The sequence below is a fragment of the Dryas octopetala genome, chromosome 9 (genome assembly GCF_963921425.1).
Source record: "Dryas octopetala chromosome 9, drDryOcto1.1, whole genome shotgun sequence".
Taxonomy (NCBI): Eukaryota; Viridiplantae; Streptophyta; class Magnoliopsida; order Rosales; family Rosaceae; genus Dryas; species Dryas octopetala.
The window spans coordinates 8,083,469-8,102,807 of NC_141374.1; the positions used below are offsets into that span (position 1 = coordinate 8,083,469).

Below are 19,339 nucleotides of genomic sequence, written 5' to 3' on the forward strand. Positions count from 1 at the left end.
AAGTATTATTTTATTGCGACATATCATGCCAAACTATTGCTTAATATGTAAATCATTTCTTATTTCAAGTATAAGAGTATGATTTGGATGATCACACTATTTGTTTCATCTTTCCTTCATATTTTCTATGTGTTCCAAGATTAGACCATTTTACTTTGTATACAAAAGAAAAAGAAGAAATGGATGGATTTCAAATAACGGATTGGATCTAATCACTTTAAATTCAAAATATTATATTGTACTATTGTTGTAGCTAAAAATATTTCGACTGTGGGTGGGCCAAAAAAACTGGCTTCATTTGGATCTTTTCGTCTGGGCTTCTGCGAGCATGCCACCAACCTGGGCTTGATTGGGCCCAAATTTGAAATTTACCTGTATTTGGACTCGCTGTAAGACGTTTTTGGCCCAATCTCTCACTGCGATCGTTCGGCTGAGTAAGAAACAAACTCACCCTAAGTTCTTTTCTTGCCTAGTAACTCTAGGACTTCACTGATCTAATTGCGTGGTGATGGTGTGCTCAAATTCAAATTAGTACCGGTGGGATTCAAATGTAGTGGACTAAGATAAAAACAATACATAGAAAAATAAATGTAAACTGAACTTGCTGCAAACTGGGCTGATATATGATAGTGGTTTTGACCACAAATCTAGCCATTCCAGCACATATTCGTAATTAACATGATCAGAAGCCAAACATAAAAAGGTGATGGGCGGTCTGGTATGAAAGTGATGTTTCCCTTGGAAGTTTTCGGCCAAGGCCTTTGTTCTTTTGGTTCGTCACGGTCGATGATTTTGCCTATCTCAGCTTATCACGGCCGAGGGTTACTCCTTTCTCTGCTCACCACGGCGGAGGGTTAATTTGGTTGCCTGGGTCTTTGTTGGACGCTTTTCCTTCTTTTTTGGGCCATTGTCAGTCTTAGCGTTTGGGTTCATTTCCTTAGGCCCGTTTACTTTGATAGGTCCAAACAACTATACTAATTTCAAATCTATTTTATGATTAGTGACGGGTCAATGTATTTGATGAAGAAAACATGAGATGCTTGCAAAGACACAACATGTTTGTAATTTGCTGATAAAATTAGGAATCTCATTCAAATCAAGGTTTTGTTTCCAACAACCTATAAATCTTAGATTGGTTCAGCAGAATTTACTTGTCAATGCATATTGTGTCTGCTGGAACTTTCCGCGCTTTTAGTCAGTGCCTTGGTAATGACATGACTAAGAATTCCAATGGGGCAAAAAAACAGACAAAGAGAAACTGAGTGTCGCATCTCAATTTGGTTTTCCTGTCCTTCGCGAAAAACCTGCCTGGATGAATGAACAATGAGTGTTAGAATTGAGAATGTGTGTGTGTGTGTGTGAGAGAGAGAGAGAGAGAGAGAGAGAGAGAGAGAGAGAGCTACCTTGCAGCAAAGAGATCAACAACCAACAAGTGAATCCAGGCAGAAGCTAATGTCATCTCATTGGAGAACATCTTAGCTATACCAGGCAGCTGCACATAGTGCATAGGCAGAAAATAAAATTTTGTATAAGAAATTTTTGTAACTCATCAGAAAAGATTGCTGAACTTGTATATGCTAATACACACCTCTGGCAGCCAGTATTTATTTGCAAAAATCAACCGTAGCGTTTCAGGAGTCCAAGAGAGATATAGTAGATAAGCATAGAGAACTCCAAGCACAATATACGGTATACTACTTTCTGTAGATCTTTTAGTCTGCATTTTACGTGATTTGAAACAATTTAGGTTCATCAGTTTGAATTGAGCAAACCTTGAAGAATTAAACAAAAAAGAAAAACAAAGGATTTACAGCCTGAAGACACGCATGGGTAGCAATATGAGGATTGAGGAGATTGAGGAAAATGTAATTCGGACATAAATAAATGTAAAACCATAAGGATTCAATTTGTGAAGAATTATGAACTAATATGGAAAGCAAGGAAGCACAAAACAATGAATTACAATTATTTGCGAAGAAATTTGGAAAAAGAAAGCATGCACATATATATGACTGAAGCATTCATAAAACAGCTTTCAATTACTTACAACAATCCATAATGATTAATCAGCATGCTGCAACATTGAATGAGAATCATAGGACTGAAAAAACAAAAATACAGAAAAACATACTAGTTCAGCTTTAGGTGCCAGAACCATGAGTGCATAGAATGGGAGAACTGCAGTTGTTCCCAAAGTAAAAGCAGTGCTAGCAATTTGAGAACTTGCCAACCCTGAAAAAAAAATATCAACCTTATTTTCATCTGTAATATTTGCAACTAAGCCTACCACCAGCCCTCCCACTAACATGAGGGGCTTAACGTCAAATAAATGGATCAAATAACAAGTAATGTCTAAACTTCAAAATTATCAAACTTATATGCATCATATGACAAGGCTATTAGTATATTTTTAAAGGAATTCAAGCCCAAGGGAAATTCAGGCAAAAAAAAAGTCCAAGAGTAATTAATCAGTTACCAAAAGAGCAAACAACAAACCACCAGAATAGGGCTCTCTGTTTTTTCTCAAAAATTTTGATGCCACTAGTACCAAAATACCAACACAATAACACTAGAAAAAAGGTATTTCTTATAAATTAAATGAAGAACCTTGAAGAACTGGATGTTGCAGCCTCATGCAACATGGCACACCAAGTACTAAGTCATAAGGAGATTGGCATAAAGAATTATCTATCTGGGGCTACTAATACTTGTTTGACATTGATCTACTGTCAGTTTGGCAAGCAAGAGACAGTAATTAACTTCAGTCATCTTAAATAACCATTCAGTTGCTCCATCATCAACTAAAACCTGGTGGTCTCTAATCTAATGGGTTCCTTCAGCCTAAAATTGCACTAACTGTATCCAAAAAATGAGACCTCAGAACTACAGAGCTTGCAATAATGGACAGGGAAAGCATTTACACATTGTTTTCAGTTAAGGATTGAAAGGTGACAAGTAGAATCCCCAAAATAGTTTATGGCAGTTATATAGGAAAGAAACTGGAGTAAAGAGGACTGCTCTCCTGAACAATAAAGCAGAAATTAGAGAAGGATCTTCAAACATTTAGAGAACTCAGTCAACTGTTACAATGACTAATGACCAATGAAGGTAATTTGTTAAGCTAAGATGACCTTTACTAATGCTTACAACTCTCAGAGGCTAACACCTCAAGGTTCAGGTAGGAAAGCTATTTCAAAACTTAAATTCAGTCACTCATGCAAAAATCCATGAAGCCCTAAACGATTCTATCACATCATACTATAACTCATAGTCATAATTAGAGACATATTCCCATTGATGCCAATGGGCGCTGGGGGGGGAGGTGATTGTAGTTCTTTTGAGCCTTTTATTTAATGCAAAGGACTATGCAACTAGATGTTATAAGACCCAATTTATCAATAGACATAGTGATTTGCAATGTCGTTGCAGTTGTCAATCAATTTGAAATCCCTAAATATGAACTCAAAATATAATTTTTCTTACAAAACTTATCAAAGTTGTCAAAGCTAGTTACAGCATTCTCTGGTCATACAAATACTTGTAAATTGTTTGGGACATATGTGGGTATTTAAATGTCACTTCTACCAAAACATGCTCACAATTTTTCCATTTTTCATAATTTCTTGCACTTAAATGTTTTATGCGTAAGATATTCATGGGTTTTGATCCTCATACAGTTAGATATCCTAACTTATTTCCTCACGTACCTCTGTGAAGACTCTGTACTACAAATGAGTATGGAATACAAGGTACTAACAACCATAAAACTACTTTTAAACTTTACAATATATAGCAGGATTTAATGCAGCCACCCAACATTGCAAATGAATAATAAATGATTAAAAATAATTAAAAGTGGCAGAAAGGATCACATGACGCATATACTCCAGAGCCTTTTTGATGTGGAATGGATCTCTCAAGTTTTGGTCTTATAGTCACTCTTGAACCTCCTACAAAACTCCAGTCCTTGTGAAAGTGAGCTCCCATTGTCACAAGCTGTTGACCAAAGAGTCCAGTGGTATTACTTCTGAGTGAGGAAGTGGACCTTTGTTCCCTTCCATCATTACTCCAAGGTCTTATAGTCTTCTTAGTGTGGTCAATCTATAAGAAACAGAACTTTAGTTCTAAGAGAAGCTCCCCAGCTAAATTATAAGTAAATGCACATGAACCAATTTAATTATTATCGAAGTTTTCAACTCAAAGTAGTTGTTTGATCTCAAAGTTCCATTTGGAAAATTTACATAGCAAGCAACGAAAGAAGACCAAGTAAGTAATTTTAATGGCAAAGAGAAATAATGCTGGCATACCCAAATTGTAAATACTGAGGAAACACCCATTTGATATCTACACAAATTTCAGCAGCTAAAAATTATGAATTGTCAACTCTGATCTTGTAAATTGAACAAAACATAACTAATTCCAAACTATGCCAGATACCCATTTCAAGTGGATCTAAAATTCACACAAACCCAGTATAAAACTATAATTCAAAATGAAAAGATCACACAAATAAAATTAAAAAAAAAAAAAAAAACCCAAATGAAGAATTGGAGGGAAGAGAACATGAAGCTTGAAAAACTTAGAAAAAAAACCATACCTTGAGTGAGATTGGAGAATGGCAAAGGCAAGAAGAGAAGGCCATGTTTGTTCCGAGACCAGAAAACCCAGGAAGACAACAATAATGGCTGCTTCATTCGCCTATAAATGCTGCACTAACATCAGGAAAAGAAAGAAATTCAATAATACAATAAAGTAGAGTTTCCACTCAGAGATAGACTGTGCTGACACGAAGGTTGGAGACAGAAAGAGAGAAGCTAAAAAAAGGAAAGGAGGGTACAAGAGCACTAACTTTGTCTGTCTGTCATAGACTCGTAGCAACACTAATTTACTCACCCACCTCCCACATCGACTGACGAGAGCAAAGTTGAACAAGAACAACCCACTTGCATAACATTTGTTTGTTTCTGCTAAACACCCAGAAATTAGTCACTCTACTCACCACCTAAATTGTCCTTAACTTTCCAATTTTATCATTTCAGTCTTTTAAATTACAAAAAAAAAATGCAGCAATGAGCCAATGAGTCAATGATAGCCTTAGATGGAGTCATTTGCCCCCATCAAGATATGCTAAACTGGTTTAACAACAAATAAATTTAATTAATTAATTAAATAATCAAACTTCCAAAAACAGCCTTTTAATTACGATTTATTTCTTCTTGAGGTTTTGACTTTTGAGTAATAGACTTTTGAGGGAGCTACCCAAGAGTTAAAAGTGCGGAATATTTTCAAATACAAGGATATGATCAATAGAGCGTTTGAATGCTTAAAGAGCGTGTGTGAATGCTCAAACAAAAATTTGTATGTTTGTATTGTCGTTGCACTAATTTTTTTTTTGTTTTTTCAGGTAATCGAGAGTGTCCTGATCTAGTTTTTGCACACCAGACTAATCTCTTGGACCAGTCAAAAGCAGACAATCCACGCCGGCCTAGGGAATTCACAAAAAATTTTACCTCCCTTTCTGCCTGGCTCAAAGAGTTGAATTTGAAACTCGAATTCGGATGCCTGGATTTACAGCTACACCTCCAACAACTTAAAGTTTAGGTTTCGTTGCACTCATTTTTACTATGTTGTTATACATATGTAATCCTAATATTCCTTTAACCGTAATAAATATTAAAAAATGTACATGAAACAATCATAAATCCCTAAAATATAATCTCACCTGCACATCCAAATATGTAACTATACCTTTTAGCATTGCTATATTAACTGCAATTCCAGTGCAACTACATAAGAAAAAAAACAAAAAAAAAAGATGAGCATTTGAAAGCTCATTGCGAAGTTAATATACGCTGTCATCTTAAAAAGATATTTTCCTAAAAGTTGGAAAACAAAAAAAAAACTCCATTAGCATGTCAAGGGTTTTTTTGGTAGTTTGTTATTTCTTTTATTGCGTATTCGGTACTAATATTATATTGTTCATTTAATATTTTAAATTGAATAACAATTGCTCTATATATCTTGCTCATAATATTGAAAAAGAATAACAAGTAAAATTGTAAACAAAATAACAAGTAAAATAGGATAAATGTATTGGTTTATTGTATTTAGCTATTGGGAAAAAAAATGTAAGAGTTTAATATTGATCTTTATAGTTTGGGTTAAGTTTTATATTGATCCATACAGTTTCAATTGTTCTAATTTTGATCTTGAACTTAATGAATTGTTACAATTTAAGGACATATTAGTATTTTCGTTCATTAATTTGCAACTATTTGTAAAATATATAATCAAAATTAAAAGAGACAAAAGTGAACCCTAATCTAAACTAAGTGAAATTTGGCCTTTCTTCGTAAGCTCAATCACTCCAATCTTGGTATTAATTGTATAGTAGCCAGACCAAGATCAATGACGCAACTACGCCCCATTAGCCTCCTCTACACCGTGGCTTACAAACTCATTCAAAAGTGCCTGTTGATCGGTTGAAGCCTTACCTTTCAGGCTTTTAAGGCTCAACAAATCAACTTCTTTATACTTCTGATAATATAGAACATAACTTTTAGTTTTAGTTATTGTTGCATGCAAAAGAGAGCAAGGCCTGCCTGCTAAAATTCACCATTCAATTTTGGGCTACAAGTACAAGATGATGAACTTTAGGAAACTAGTTCATAAAAAACTTATTAAGAGCTTTATTCAATGAATGTATTTTTACAAATTGCTCTGACAATTAAAGAATGGTTAAATAACGTATAACCTGCCAATTTAGTACAATATGAGATCCAATGTGATTAACTTGATACCAAATGGCATAGATAGACAAACCAGAGGGATTCAAATACAGTGCAAAAGTTACTGAAACATGTTTTAATACAAGAACATCAATAACAGAGCATAAAGTCACTAAAACATCCACACAGATCACTTTGAAGCTCCAACATCATCACTACAATTCAAACTCCAATACAACACGCCCTCATGATTTTGCTGCAACCTCCAAATCTGCACTTGTTATGACTTATTAAGAATACAAATATTTGGGTAAAAATTTGCATTCTCATCCTTTTGGTCAGGGCACTTTTTTTTGGGTACCAAATCCTCATTTGGATGCGGTTGCAATGAGAAATGGTTTGTTTATTGACAATACTTCATTGTACAAAACATCTACTGTTAACTTTGTCTTACAGTATGGCAAAGATGGAATTTGATCTGCATAAGATTAAACAAATAGAATCCATGAGAGAGTAAGCAAGACATTGATAAATATATTAATATTCTTCTTTAAATTAAAGTAATATCTAACACAATAAGCATTAGATTTAGGGTCAAAAGATTTAGATCAGAGGGAAAAAGAACACCTTAAAACATTAATATGTTTTACAAGGTCCTTTGTAAGAAAATAACGCAACTAAAATTATGCTTTCATCAAATTTAACAACCATTTGGATTTGAATTTAATAACATACACAAAAAGAATAACATAGCAATATTTAGTATGAAAACAACAATATAAGAAGTAGCTGATAGCTACCTGAAATTCAAAGAGAGGTGAGGCATCTGGTTCTTAAGTTCTGTGGTTCTCAAATGCCTTGCAGCCAAAATGAATTTGCAGATATTGGCTACGATGTAGATGATGTGCTCCACGGATTTGCATCCCTAAAGCTGCTCAACTGTCGCAGTGGCAGTATCAAAGGAAAGGTACTCAACTTCTTTTCACGTTGAAATTCACTAGTATGTTTCACTTCAAAATGGGAAGTGCAATCAAAGAGATTAGAGAAAGGTTATCCCCGTAGATGCAGTTTTAAACCTCTTTGATTTGATGACCCATTTTGAAGTGAAACACACGCGAGTAAGTTCCAACGTGAAAAGAAGTTGTATACCTTTCTTTTGAGCAGGAACGCAAATTAATCGAGCACATAATCTACACCATAGAGAACATCTTTGAGATTTCCCAACCAATCGATCCATCAGTAAGCTTGTTAAGCTCGACTTTGAGAGCCCATGACAGTGCGGCGGACTATATCAGCAAGAGGCCAAGAGTGCGACTTGAGTTGTATTTCTTCCAAACTTAAGTATTTATAGAACTACCTTAATGGGTGGAGGCCGAAAGAAAATGACTTTACGGTGATAACCCTAGCCCCACGTGGCGCTTTTAGGTGAGTCCCTTTGAGCCATTGTTCATTAACAATAAAGTTAATTTTTGGCCAAAAAAAACAATCAAGTTAATTTGTTCTGTCTACAAAAAGTATAGTTTATTTTCCGGCATAAAGATAAAAAAGTTGTACGAGCTTGTTTCTATTTATAGGCCAAATTGCATTTGCACTTTGATTCATTTGGTTTAGGCCATCTTTCACGGCAGTGTTTGCAGTTTCAAGAGTTTAAATTAAATCTATGCGGTTTATTTTAGTTTGTAATTAACACTAAATTTGTAATCTCTTAACTTTTGTGACGATTTGATGACGATTGAAAACTCTACGCAGCACATCATAAACCATTAGAAAATTTTGTTGGTTTATGAATTTAACTTTAATTATAAACTGAAGCAAATTATAGTGATTTAATGAAAACTTTTAAATCCACAAGGACTAAAATAGAAATTAGTCCAAGCCACAAGCACAAGAACTTGTAACTAGAAGACAAGAAGATCATGAGACAACATATGAATATTTAAAGCGTCAGTTAAATTTTGCACCCTATGATTTTGATCATTTTTCAATGTGCCCCTATATTTTAAAGAGTTTTAATGTCGACCCTAATATTTAAAAATGCAAGCCCTCCATTAATGTCATGTAATGATCAGGTCCATTTTTGCTGATTTAGAGGATCAACTTGGGCAACCTTGAAAAGCAATCAAGCAAAACTCATTCCAATCTGAGGGTGAGTTTGAAATGATGCCTGCCCCTGATTCAACATCCAAAAATTGGTTGGCAATTTCTCCCAATCCTACTGGCTTCTGCAGTTCTGCTCAATGGATGGTGAATTCATAATCACTACATATACATATGGCTAAAAAAGCAATGGTCTACCTAATCTGGTGGGGCCTGGACTTATTGGAAGCTTGTGGAACTAACTTGAGTTCCAAGATTTCCCTGCCTCTTTTTCTGAGTGGAGTGCAAACCTCTGTGGAAGCAGAAGAATTACTTTAATTGTGACTCCAGAAATTGTGATTTCATAATCAAGAAACAACCTAAAGGACTTCTCTACCCAATAAAATACCAAGCACCTCTTAAGCAGAACTCTCAAGATTAATCTCAACATGAACTCTAGCAAACAAACAAGGTTCCTATCCAGTTAAGCTCCGTTCAGTCTGTTAAATTTATCTACACCCTTAGCTAAACTAGCTAACAAAGACTCTTCCAGAAATGCAATGGCATGAAAAGCAACCTAACCACACAATCAAAGTTTCTGGACTAGCTTAGTAGGAGAAAAAGGAAGCAGTCCACTACCTTAAAGAAATAATCTGGCCTTTTGGCATATCAGGACATATTATCCCAAAAGTATTGCAAGTCATCTTCTCAAGAAAAGGAAATTTTATAACACTCTCCACCACCCCCAGAAAATTGAACATTTGATTTTTAGAAAAATACCTGACCAAAACCTTTTTTAATTATTAACCAAGATTGGTACTTAAAATTCAGCTCTAGAATTTCAGTTCTTAAAATGTCAATATTCAGTTCTTGACAATCAATCTCAATGCTTAAAACTTCAGCTCCAATAATTCAACATCCAATGCTCAAATTTCAGTTTGGTCAACGGGTCCAAAGTCATTATCGACATTGCCATTGCTCGTTATGAAATAATTCAATCATTTCTTAGATTCAGCTATCAAAGTTATCGTGCATTGTCTTAGACGATAAAATACCGAGTCTGGAATATTTAAGTAATAAGTCCTTGCAGAAAGATCATGAATTAATTGACATTTACTTTATCACTAAAAAAAAAAAAAAAAAAAAAGAAAGATGATTCTTACTATTCTAAAAAATATAATCAAGTTAAACCATAGTTGCTTTCTTTCTTAGGTTCATTTGGAGGCCTTCCCCTCCCTCGAGGCTTTTGTTGCTGCTGTTGGTTCTTTGAAGTCAATTTGTTCCCTGATGCAGTATTTGAATCCAACTTAGGGGGCCTCCCTCGTCCCCGCTTTTGTGGTTGTTCCTGCTGCTTCTGAAACTTAGAAGGCAATGATACATCCCCTGTTTGAGCTGCATTCAGTTTTGGTGGCCTCCCTCTTCCTCGCTTTTGTGGCTGCTGGTCATTTCCCTTTCGTCTAGGAGGATTCTTCCGCTCTTGACGCTTTGGGTTCTGCAGTTCATCATGATGCTCATCATTTAAAGGTAACTCTGGATTCAATTTTGGAGGCCTCCCTAGGCGTTGATGCTTCTTTTCTGGTGGCTTCTCACAGTGGTGCTGTGACAGCAATGATTCTGTCATGGATACAGAAGGTTCAGATTGTGAAGCACCTTGGCTGTGTGAACGTAGTTGCATATGGCGCAGCTGCTTCTGCTTCTGTTGCTGCTTCAACTCTTCTAGTGTTTTGGACAATTCTCCCGCTTCTGTTGTTGTTGGCTTGGATTTAAATTTCTTTTGTTGACCTTGATGGTTCATTTTTTCCACCATATGTTGAGATAAATCATCCACGATCATTAAACCGGAGGCACTTGACATTGTTGTTGGCTCTGGTGTGCACCGCTTTCGCTGATTACAATCATTTACTTGTTGCTTCTTCAGTTGAGATGAATTTTCCAATCCCAGATTTTGCATTTGAGAACTTCCAGTGTTTGAAAGCAGTGGATAGTGCTCATGCAGAGGCTGTAAAGGTGACACAATTGCCATAGATCTAGTCGTAATTTGTTCAGATTCAGACAGCTTTTTGCCTCGAGGACGAAGTTGCCTCTGCTGCTGTGTTTGGCCCATTCCCCCTGCTGCTGATGTCTTAAGCTCCTGAGGCTTTTCAATTTCTTGAAGCTTTGGTACCTGGGTATCCTGATGCCTTGCAGGTGATAATTCCACCATAGTTGTCATGATTGACAATTCAGATTTGGACTGCCGCTGGCCCCGTGGACGCAATTTCCTCTGCTGTGCTGGCTCATGTATATGACCAAGCTTCATAATCCTTTCCTGTACTGGATCTCTGGGCTGATGCTCATGCTCAAGTTCCTGGGTAATACAAGAAATTGGAATCATATCAAACATTTTATTAATTGTTACATGCATGCATATGCAAGTAAAGGGATGTACTCACATGCACCCGTATATAAATATGTTTGTACTTGTGTGTGTGTTTTTATGTCCAATTCCATTGAAGATTCTATCACAAAGTCCTTTCCATGAATAATCAAAGGAATTGAATTCATATTTGGAACTTTCTATGAATACAAAATCTCTGCAGTCTATTTCCGATTCATACTAACTTTAACTAGCTACAAAATTATGAAACTTAGTTGCTGCTACCTGACATGCAAGTGCCACTGCTTGATGATCAGGACTTGATGGCCTTTGATCCTGAGGCCCTAGTCCCTTCAGCTGCTGTTGGTCCCGTGCCTGATGTCGTGTTTGACATGATTGCTTAGTGGCTATTGATTCAAACTCTCCAGTCTCTTCTTCAATAGCTTTTTTTGCTTGCTGCTCCTCCCCATCCTGCAAGAATGTATGATACTGAAATTAATAGTAGTAGAGTCCAATGATAATTATGTTAATAGTTTCAAAATTCTATTCAACCATCTTTCCCACATTTATAATAATTATGAAATCTAATAGCAAATAACTTGAGAGAAGCTATCATCATAGTTAAGTGAATAACAATATTTATCATTTATCAAAGAATTCATCTATGGCCTTCATTTCATTTATGTTAATCAGAAGTAGCTACTAATTCAAGAGAAAGATGCACTGCTGCTACCTGGAATTTAGGTGCCTTTGCCACTCCACAATCCGATTCAGATGGCTTCTTAACCCGAGGATGTAGTTGCCTCTGCTGCTGTTGCTCCTGTTCCTCCTGTTGTTTTTGACATGTTTGCTCACTTGGTGTCAGCTCATGCTCGGCAACCTTTTCTTTCATCAAATTTTCTGCCAGCTGCTTGTCATCCTGAAAGAATGCATGAATTGAATTATTAATTGCATGCACTAATGATGCTTATGTTCATAGTATCAAGTCATTTTTTGAGGATTGTATCCAACTTTCTTGAATCTGATTTTCTGGTTGGAGCTCCTCCTCAAGCTGTTAAGCATCAATTTAGTTGAAATTATTTTTTAAGGGATCATTATGCTCCTCCTCAACCATGAATCAGTTGGTAGATGATTCATTGGAAGATAAATACTTCTGACGTGCTACACAGAACAAGACCCCTGGCTTGCTTATTGCCACATTGGTGTGTTTTTTTTGTAAAAAACAGGGGGAGAGTGTGCATCACACCCTTTTACATTGCCCATTCACAACATGAATGTGGAGTTGGTTGTTGAGTGTGTTTGTTGTGAAGTGGGTTTGTCCATGAAACTGTTAAATTTTTGTTGGAGGTAATGTTTCTAGAGGAGAAATAAGAAAGCCATGGCTCTTTGGAGATGTGCAATTTGCCTCTTATATGGACCGCTTGGTTGGAAAACAATAAGAGGTGCTTTGAAAGCAAGGAGGAAATGGCCTTAATTTAGGATAGAATTAAGTTCTTAGCTTCTTTTGAACATTTTAGAGATATTCCTTTTAGTGTTGATCTTCTTGTTCGGGTAAAGCTTTGACTTGATTGAATTTTGGGTTTTTGCTCGATAATGTTAGTCGGGATTTGATGCACATTTCACTCATCCTACTTATGTTTCTTTTATACTTGGAGTTTTTTAATTATTTCAAATTTAGAAGAGATGAAGATAATTCTCACAGTTTCTACTTGGCAATCAAGTGCCTTCACCACACGATCCACACCAGAATGAATAGCATGTTTCTGCTTTTCTTGACCCAATGACTGCATTTTCTGTTGGAGCTCTTGAGGATTTTCTTGAATAGTAAGATCGCGATCAAGCTCCTCAGATGCCTGGGGAAAATCAACAGAAGTTACCATAATGTTTGGAATGGGTTCATGAGCCTTATAGCCTCCCTCAACTGACAGTAATTTGACATCTTGAGGTCTTTCTGGCTTTTGAAGCTTTGGTTGCTGGTTCTTCAGTTTCGGATCCAGCTCATGCTTTGGCAAGTGTAAGGACACATCCTCATAACTTGTGGCTGGCAGAGATACAGACAGCTTCTGCTGATTACAAAGGTCAGGATGGCTCTCAGCATTTTGAACTACCAATTGCTCTTCTTTCTCATTCTTTGCTTCAAAGTTTAGACTAGTTCTCTTTAAATCAGGCCCGGATACTTCTCCATTCTCTGGTTCCATTGTTGACAGTTCTAACAGACTTTCTGAATTTCCAATCTCCTGTTGTTGCGGATGTTCAACATCAGGGAAAGTCTTAATTGATTTGTTCTGGCACTTGGGCACCTGTTGCTGACTACCACTGTTGGCTAGCTTTCCCTGCTTTGGAAATAACTCCATGGGCATTTCAAGATTCAATGACTCGATGGGTAATTCAAGAGATTCTGACATTTCATTTGGCTGGGATTCAAATGATTTTCTTTGATCAGAGATCTCAGGTTGCTGCTTTTGTTGTGCTGGCAAACCACAAACTCTGTATTCCCTCTCTCCACAAGGACTAGCAATTGCCATTGGTCTTTCCTCTAAGGCCATAATAGGTTTCAGAGTGCTATGGTTTGACTCCCTTTTGTTCAACAGCTTTATAGCTTCCAACAACTTTTCCTGCATCTTATGTATCGACATCAACAGTTCTATACAATCCTCCTGGCAATCAAAACCACAAAAACAAACATAACAGGCCTAAGTAAGTTAAGCCAAGAGGTAGTTATTGCATATTATATATAAAAATTTCAACATTTACCTTAGACAAAGGTAATGGACCACTGTAGGACAATTTCTGGCTTGTACGAGAAGGATTTGAATTGATTGCAAATGCTGCATTTTTGTCTTGCTCTAAGTCTATAATAGGTTTTGGAGTGCTACGGTTTGACTCCCTCGTGTTCCACAACTTAATAGCTTCCAACAACTTTTCCTGCATCTTATGTGTCGTCATCATCAATTCTATACAATCCTCCTGTCAATCACAACAAATACAAAAACAAACATAACAGGCTTAAGGTAAGTTAAACCAAGAGGTAGTTATTGCATTATATATATACACATTTCCACCTTTACCTTAGACAAAGGTAATAGACCATGGTGGGGCGATTTCTGACTTGTAAGAGAAGGATTTGAATTGATTGCACTAGCTGCATCGTTCTCTTGTCCTAAGTATATAATAGGTTTTGGAGAGCTATGGTTTGACTCCCTTGTGTTCCACAGCTTGATAGCTACCAACAACTTTTCCTGCATCTTATTTGTCAACATCAACAATTCTATACAATCCTCCTGTCAATCAAAACAAATACAAAAGAAAACATAACAGGCTTAAATAAGTTTAATCCAGAGGAAGTTATTGCATTATATATAAACAAATTTCAACATTTACCTTAGACAGAGGTAATGGACCATGGTGCAGCAATTTCTCACTTGTAAGAAAAGGATTTGAATTGATCGTAATAGCTGCATTTTTCTCTTGCTTCTTGGATAATAACTCCTGCATATTGCTGTTTATGAAATGAGGCAAAGGCACGCACAAAATAAACAATAACACAACCAATGTTGAATATAGAGAAAATGGCAAACCCAGAAGTGACGATCTTGCATATTAATTCAATTTGCTCTTGCAGCTGATTTTGTTCTGAAATCATCTCACTTTTCTGTCCTGGTTTTGTCAGCTTTTCGATATCTTCAACTTGTTCTTGTAGCTGAATTTGTCTTTCAGAACCTTCAATCTGTAATTGTTCTTCAATCATTTCACATTGTGGTTCTTTAGTTTGACACTGTTCTTCAATTAGTTCATCCTCTCTTTCTTTAATTTGTCCTTGAGTTGCTTTATATTTCATTTTTGCGTTAATCTGATTTTCAACAATCACTGCCATGTCTTGCATTTTATTTTTACTTTGCTGTCCATTCACTTCATCTTGCTGTTCATTTTGTTGCTCCGGAGATCCATTTTGATAGTCAATCCCCTTACTATTATTTCCTTCTTGACATGGTTCTTGATTTTGCTTCCCATGTTCTCTCTGTTGTTCAGTCACTTCATATTTATGTTCAGCAATATTCTGCTTTTCAACAGTCACAGCAATTTCTTGCAATTGTTTTTGACTTTTCTGTCCATTAACTTCATCTTGGTGTTCATTTTGTTGCTCTGGAGATCCACAGTCAATCACCATACTATGCTGTTCTTCTTGACTTGGTTCTTGGCTTTGCTGCCCATGTTCTCTCTGTTGTTCAGTTACTTCAACTTGTTCTTCAGTCACTTTATATTTATGTTCTGCAATATTCTGCTTTTCAACAATTACTGCAACTGCTTGCCTCTTATTTTGACTTTTCTGTCCATTCACTTCATCTTGCTGTTCAATTTGTTTCTCTGGAGATCCATTTTGATTGTCAATCACCTTACTATGCTGTTCTTCTTGTATTGGTTGTTGACTTAGCTGCTCATGTTCTCTCTGTTGTTCAGTTACTTTACATTTCTGTTCTGCAATATTCTGCTTTTCAACAATGACTGCAATTTCTTGCATTTGCTTTTCACTTTGTTGTCCATTCACTTCATCTTGTTGTTCATCAGGAGATCCATTTTGATCGTCAATCTTCTTACTATGCTGTTCTTCTAGACTTGGTTCTTGACTTTGTTGCCCATGTTCTCTCTGTTGTTCAGTCACTTCAACTGGTTGTTCAGTCCCTTTATAATTCTGTTTTGCATTATTCTGCTCTTCAACAATCATTGCAATTTCTTGCATTTGTTTTTGACATTTTTGTCCATTCGCTTCATCTTGTCGTTCATTCTGTCGCTTTGAAGATCCATTTTGATCATCAATCAGCTTACTATACGACTCTTCTTGGTTTGGCTCTTTACTTTGCTGCCCATGTTCCCTCTGTGGTTCAGTCACTTCAACTTCTTGTTCTTCTGCTAGTTTTTTATGTTCAATTCCTTTGGTTGTTGTTTTTCTTCCCCTACCCCTTTCACTCCTCTTTCGTTTTGGGATTTGGTTTCTTCTAGAAAGAGAATCATTCCCTTTGGCCGGAAGCATATAACAATTTTTTGAGGTAATAACAATTTCTCCACTCTCACTAAGCTTCTTCAAGTGGTGACTCAAGAGACTTGCATGAGCCCATGGCAAACAGTCAAAATGCTCTCTAATAAATTTCGATATTGCTTCTTCAGTTGACCCATGTTCCTCATTCAACTCAGTAAGTGCTGTCTGTATCATCTACACATATATAAAATTGCAAAATTAAAATTTGTAACAATCACAAAATTCATTATGGGAGAAGAAAAAAATTCTGGTTACAATTACTGGAGAAGTATGGTTAATATAAAAGAGTGGTACCACAGCATAGGTGGGGTGGTCAGGCATGCGAAACACAGGGAACAATTTACAAAGGTGTCCTTCGATGTAATTCTTGTGATCGGGTGTGAGGGTCTTGGAGGGGTCTGAGTTTGCAAGCTTCTTCATCACAGCATCAGCCAGCTTGTTTGCTATTTGTCTCTGTTTGTAGTAAATAAAGGTATTTATAATATGAGCTGGAGCAATATTTGTAAGCCCATACCATATGCGAACCCATAACATATATAGAATGCTTCAAAGGAGATTGGTCCAGCCAACAGGATTGATTACTGAACAATGAAATTACTTAAATCTACTTCACATGTGTTTATACCACAGGTTGGGGAACACATGATGTGCACGTTAATGCATGATAGTTATGGAATTGTAATTAGTAAGGTCCAAGAAAAAATTATTCACAACCAACATCTTTATGTGTGCATTTGTCAGCATGTGTAATACGTTCAACCATCAAATATAAGCAAGATGTTGATCATCAACAGATGCACTACGAATAATCAGTATTTTGATATGTATGACATATCTTCTTGTTCCAACCCTTCCTAGCCAGCCTTTTTATGTTGGTTAAACATTTATTAATGACCTTTTCTTTTTGGTCAAAAAAACATTTACTAATGAATGGTTACTGATAATCCTCCAAAATTGTAAAGTCAATTATTAGATTTAACATCTCTTACCTTGTCCAATAACTCCCTCTTCTTTTGCATCAACTAATGAATATATCAACAATGAACTATGGGTACTGCTAGGGCATATAATGTTTGTAGACTATAAACTAACGCGGTAGTAATGAACAATCCTTTCCAAGATCAGCCAATCACAACAAGATCTAAACAAATACATAATAAATAATAAAATCTACTAAGAATGCAATGAATTACTGGGAAACCCCAGAATAAGAAGAGCATCAAATATATGATATATGCAGATCACTTCAAAAACGAAGTGCTTCTCTTCCACAAGAAAATAGATATGCATACATTTTGAAAGCTGCTATCTATGTAATATGAAATATAAGTTCTGCGTCCAGCATTGAGGATAGGTATGTGTACTGAAATATAATCTGTCTTAGATCCTAAATTGGGACATGGGACAAAGATAAATCACTCAAATTCTTCAATCCAGGAAAAAATAAAAAAGAAAAAAACAGTAAAAGGATAATAATAAATAATAATTAAAAAAAAAAAAAAACCACATCCACTTCAAATTGTTCTAAGATACTTAAAGCAAAGTAGGAAAATGCATAACTAAACTTGTACCAAATTACAAATAATTTTCCTCTGTTCCTTCATGCACTTCCAGTTTGAAACTGCTTCATGTGCAGAGACCACATACCAAATTAATATCATATTTGATATGAAATTGCTTGTGTGCCATAAGTTGCTAAATAAAATTTGAGAAAAGAGTGCGCTCACATGATGAACCATATTTTTCACAAAAGAATTCACACAGTATATAACAGGAAAGGGAACTTGAAGATAGTATTGTACAATTTCTGTTTGATTAATAAAGTCTTGTAATCTATCCCAAAAAGAAAAAAACAAATTGCTGGATACTGAGCACACTATTAAACTATTTTAAACTTTTCATGCAAAGAGTTATACTTTTATTTTCATTTCTGGGGTTTAAAAAATGATACAGGATAAAGTAGTGCATCCAGGTTTGTATGAAATAATGTTTCTGTGCTTAGCAGACAAAATTATTAACTGTGTATAGAGATACTCATGCAGAACAAAAACAATGGCAAGATTACCATATCTATTATATCCCAAAAATCAAATCTTACAGGCTTTTGCATTTACTTCAAAGTGTATGAACTATTATACTCTAGTGATATCCTAAAAGTAGAATTAAAACCCATTATTGGGTTTCCAAATGTTCAACTTTCACAGTTAAAGCTTATTACAATTGATATCATATATCAACAGCGATAATCCTAAATGGGGCTAACGTTTTGCCGCCAATATCTTTTCGAGGCTCTGTCTTAATCCAAATTTTGTGCTAAACTAACCTCCATATCACACTACATTTTTAGAATTTTTCTTTTTGGCAAAGTTCATATCGAAAGAGCCAACAAGTCACACAAATCACATTCTTTTTACCCCCCATGAAATTTGTCCATGTAAATTTTATCAGGTCATATTCAAATCCTAGTTTCATTGAAATTTCACTAAAATCATGCAAATTTAATCAGTCATATATAAACAAATTTCACCACATATGCAAAGAAAATAATACAAACAAAAGGAAGAAGGATCAAACATGATATGGGTCTCCCTCTGCTTCCACCCCTCTTCCTTCTCCCTCTCTTTCTTCCTGCAATAAAAGTCAAAAGAAAAGTCTTACCCAACAAGGAAATTTTAAATAAAAATAAAAATATACAAAACCCAATACTCAAAATCTTAATTCAATTTTGGTTGTTTATTCTGAATCATGAATTTCCTTCTCAAAGACAAAATAAAGTATTCATACTTAGAAACAAAAGTATTTTCTACCCATTCATGGTTTAATGGAAAAGAATACAACAAAATTAAACAAAACAAAAATTGGGTTGGTGCTGTTTAGAAAAATAATAAATAAAGTGGCTAGAGTGGGAATTCATAGTTTACCCTAGAAGATGAACTTCCTATAGCAGTGGCCATAGTGCTCTGAGACGACGTCGCAGCCATAGTCCTTCGACTACGTCACTGATTTTGTTTAGTTCTTTGCTATTTTTATAAAGCAATCAAAAACGAAACCTATAAATAGAGAAAAGAAAAAGTAACATAATGATTGAACCTCTGATTTATTGGATAGATTATAAGTTTGGATGTCACAGTTTATAGCCGGAGG

At 35.6% G+C, this 19,339-nt stretch overlaps 2 protein-coding genes and 1 long non-coding RNA gene across 4 annotated transcripts; all 3 read right to left on the reverse strand.

The window, feature by feature from the left end:
• Positions 1–1,058: 1,058 nt before the first annotated feature.
• Positions 1,059–4,930, reverse strand: ABA4 (abscisic acid (aba)-deficient 4). Of its 2 annotated transcripts, XM_086257642.1 has the most exons (7): positions 4,850–4,930; positions 4,598–4,712; positions 3,873–4,101; positions 2,132–2,232; positions 1,589–1,717; positions 1,404–1,492; positions 1,059–1,308 (listed from the first exon to the last, which is right to left on the reverse strand). In XM_086257642.1, the coding sequence occupies exons 2-7, from the start codon at positions 4,640–4,642 to the stop codon at positions 1,155–1,157; spliced, it is 747 nt and encodes a 248-aa protein (XP_086113768.1). In that variant the 5' UTR covers positions 4,643–4,712; positions 4,850–4,930; the 3' UTR covers positions 1,059–1,154. The 2 variants fall into 2 exon arrangements, with proteins under 2 accessions (XP_086113768.1, XP_086113767.1); XM_086257641.1 differs by lacking the exon at positions 4,850–4,930 and having other exon boundaries at positions 4,598–4,828.
• Positions 4,931–6,589: 1,659 nt separating this feature from the next.
• Positions 6,590–8,026, reverse strand: LOC147273633 (uncharacterized). Its single transcript, XR_015119666.1, has 3 exons — positions 7,878–8,026; positions 7,529–7,667; positions 6,590–7,206 (listed from the first exon to the last, which is right to left on the reverse strand). It is a non-coding gene; the product is annotated as an uncharacterized LOC147273633 (long non-coding RNA).
• A 1,958-nt stretch (positions 8,027–9,984) lies between these two features.
• Positions 9,985–19,265, reverse strand: LOC147273634 (uncharacterized). The gene is made up of 11 exons (XM_086228245.1): positions 19,117–19,265; positions 18,770–18,823; positions 16,490–16,648; positions 14,739–16,369; positions 14,542–14,659; positions 14,229–14,441; positions 13,915–14,127; positions 12,861–13,817; positions 11,894–12,079; positions 11,446–11,631; positions 9,985–11,151 (listed from the first exon to the last, which is right to left on the reverse strand). The coding sequence occupies exons 1-11, from the start codon at positions 19,174–19,176 to the stop codon at positions 9,985–9,987; spliced, it is 4,944 nt and encodes a 1,647-aa protein (XP_086084371.1). The 5' UTR covers positions 19,177–19,265.
• Positions 19,266–19,339: the final 74 nt, after the last annotated feature.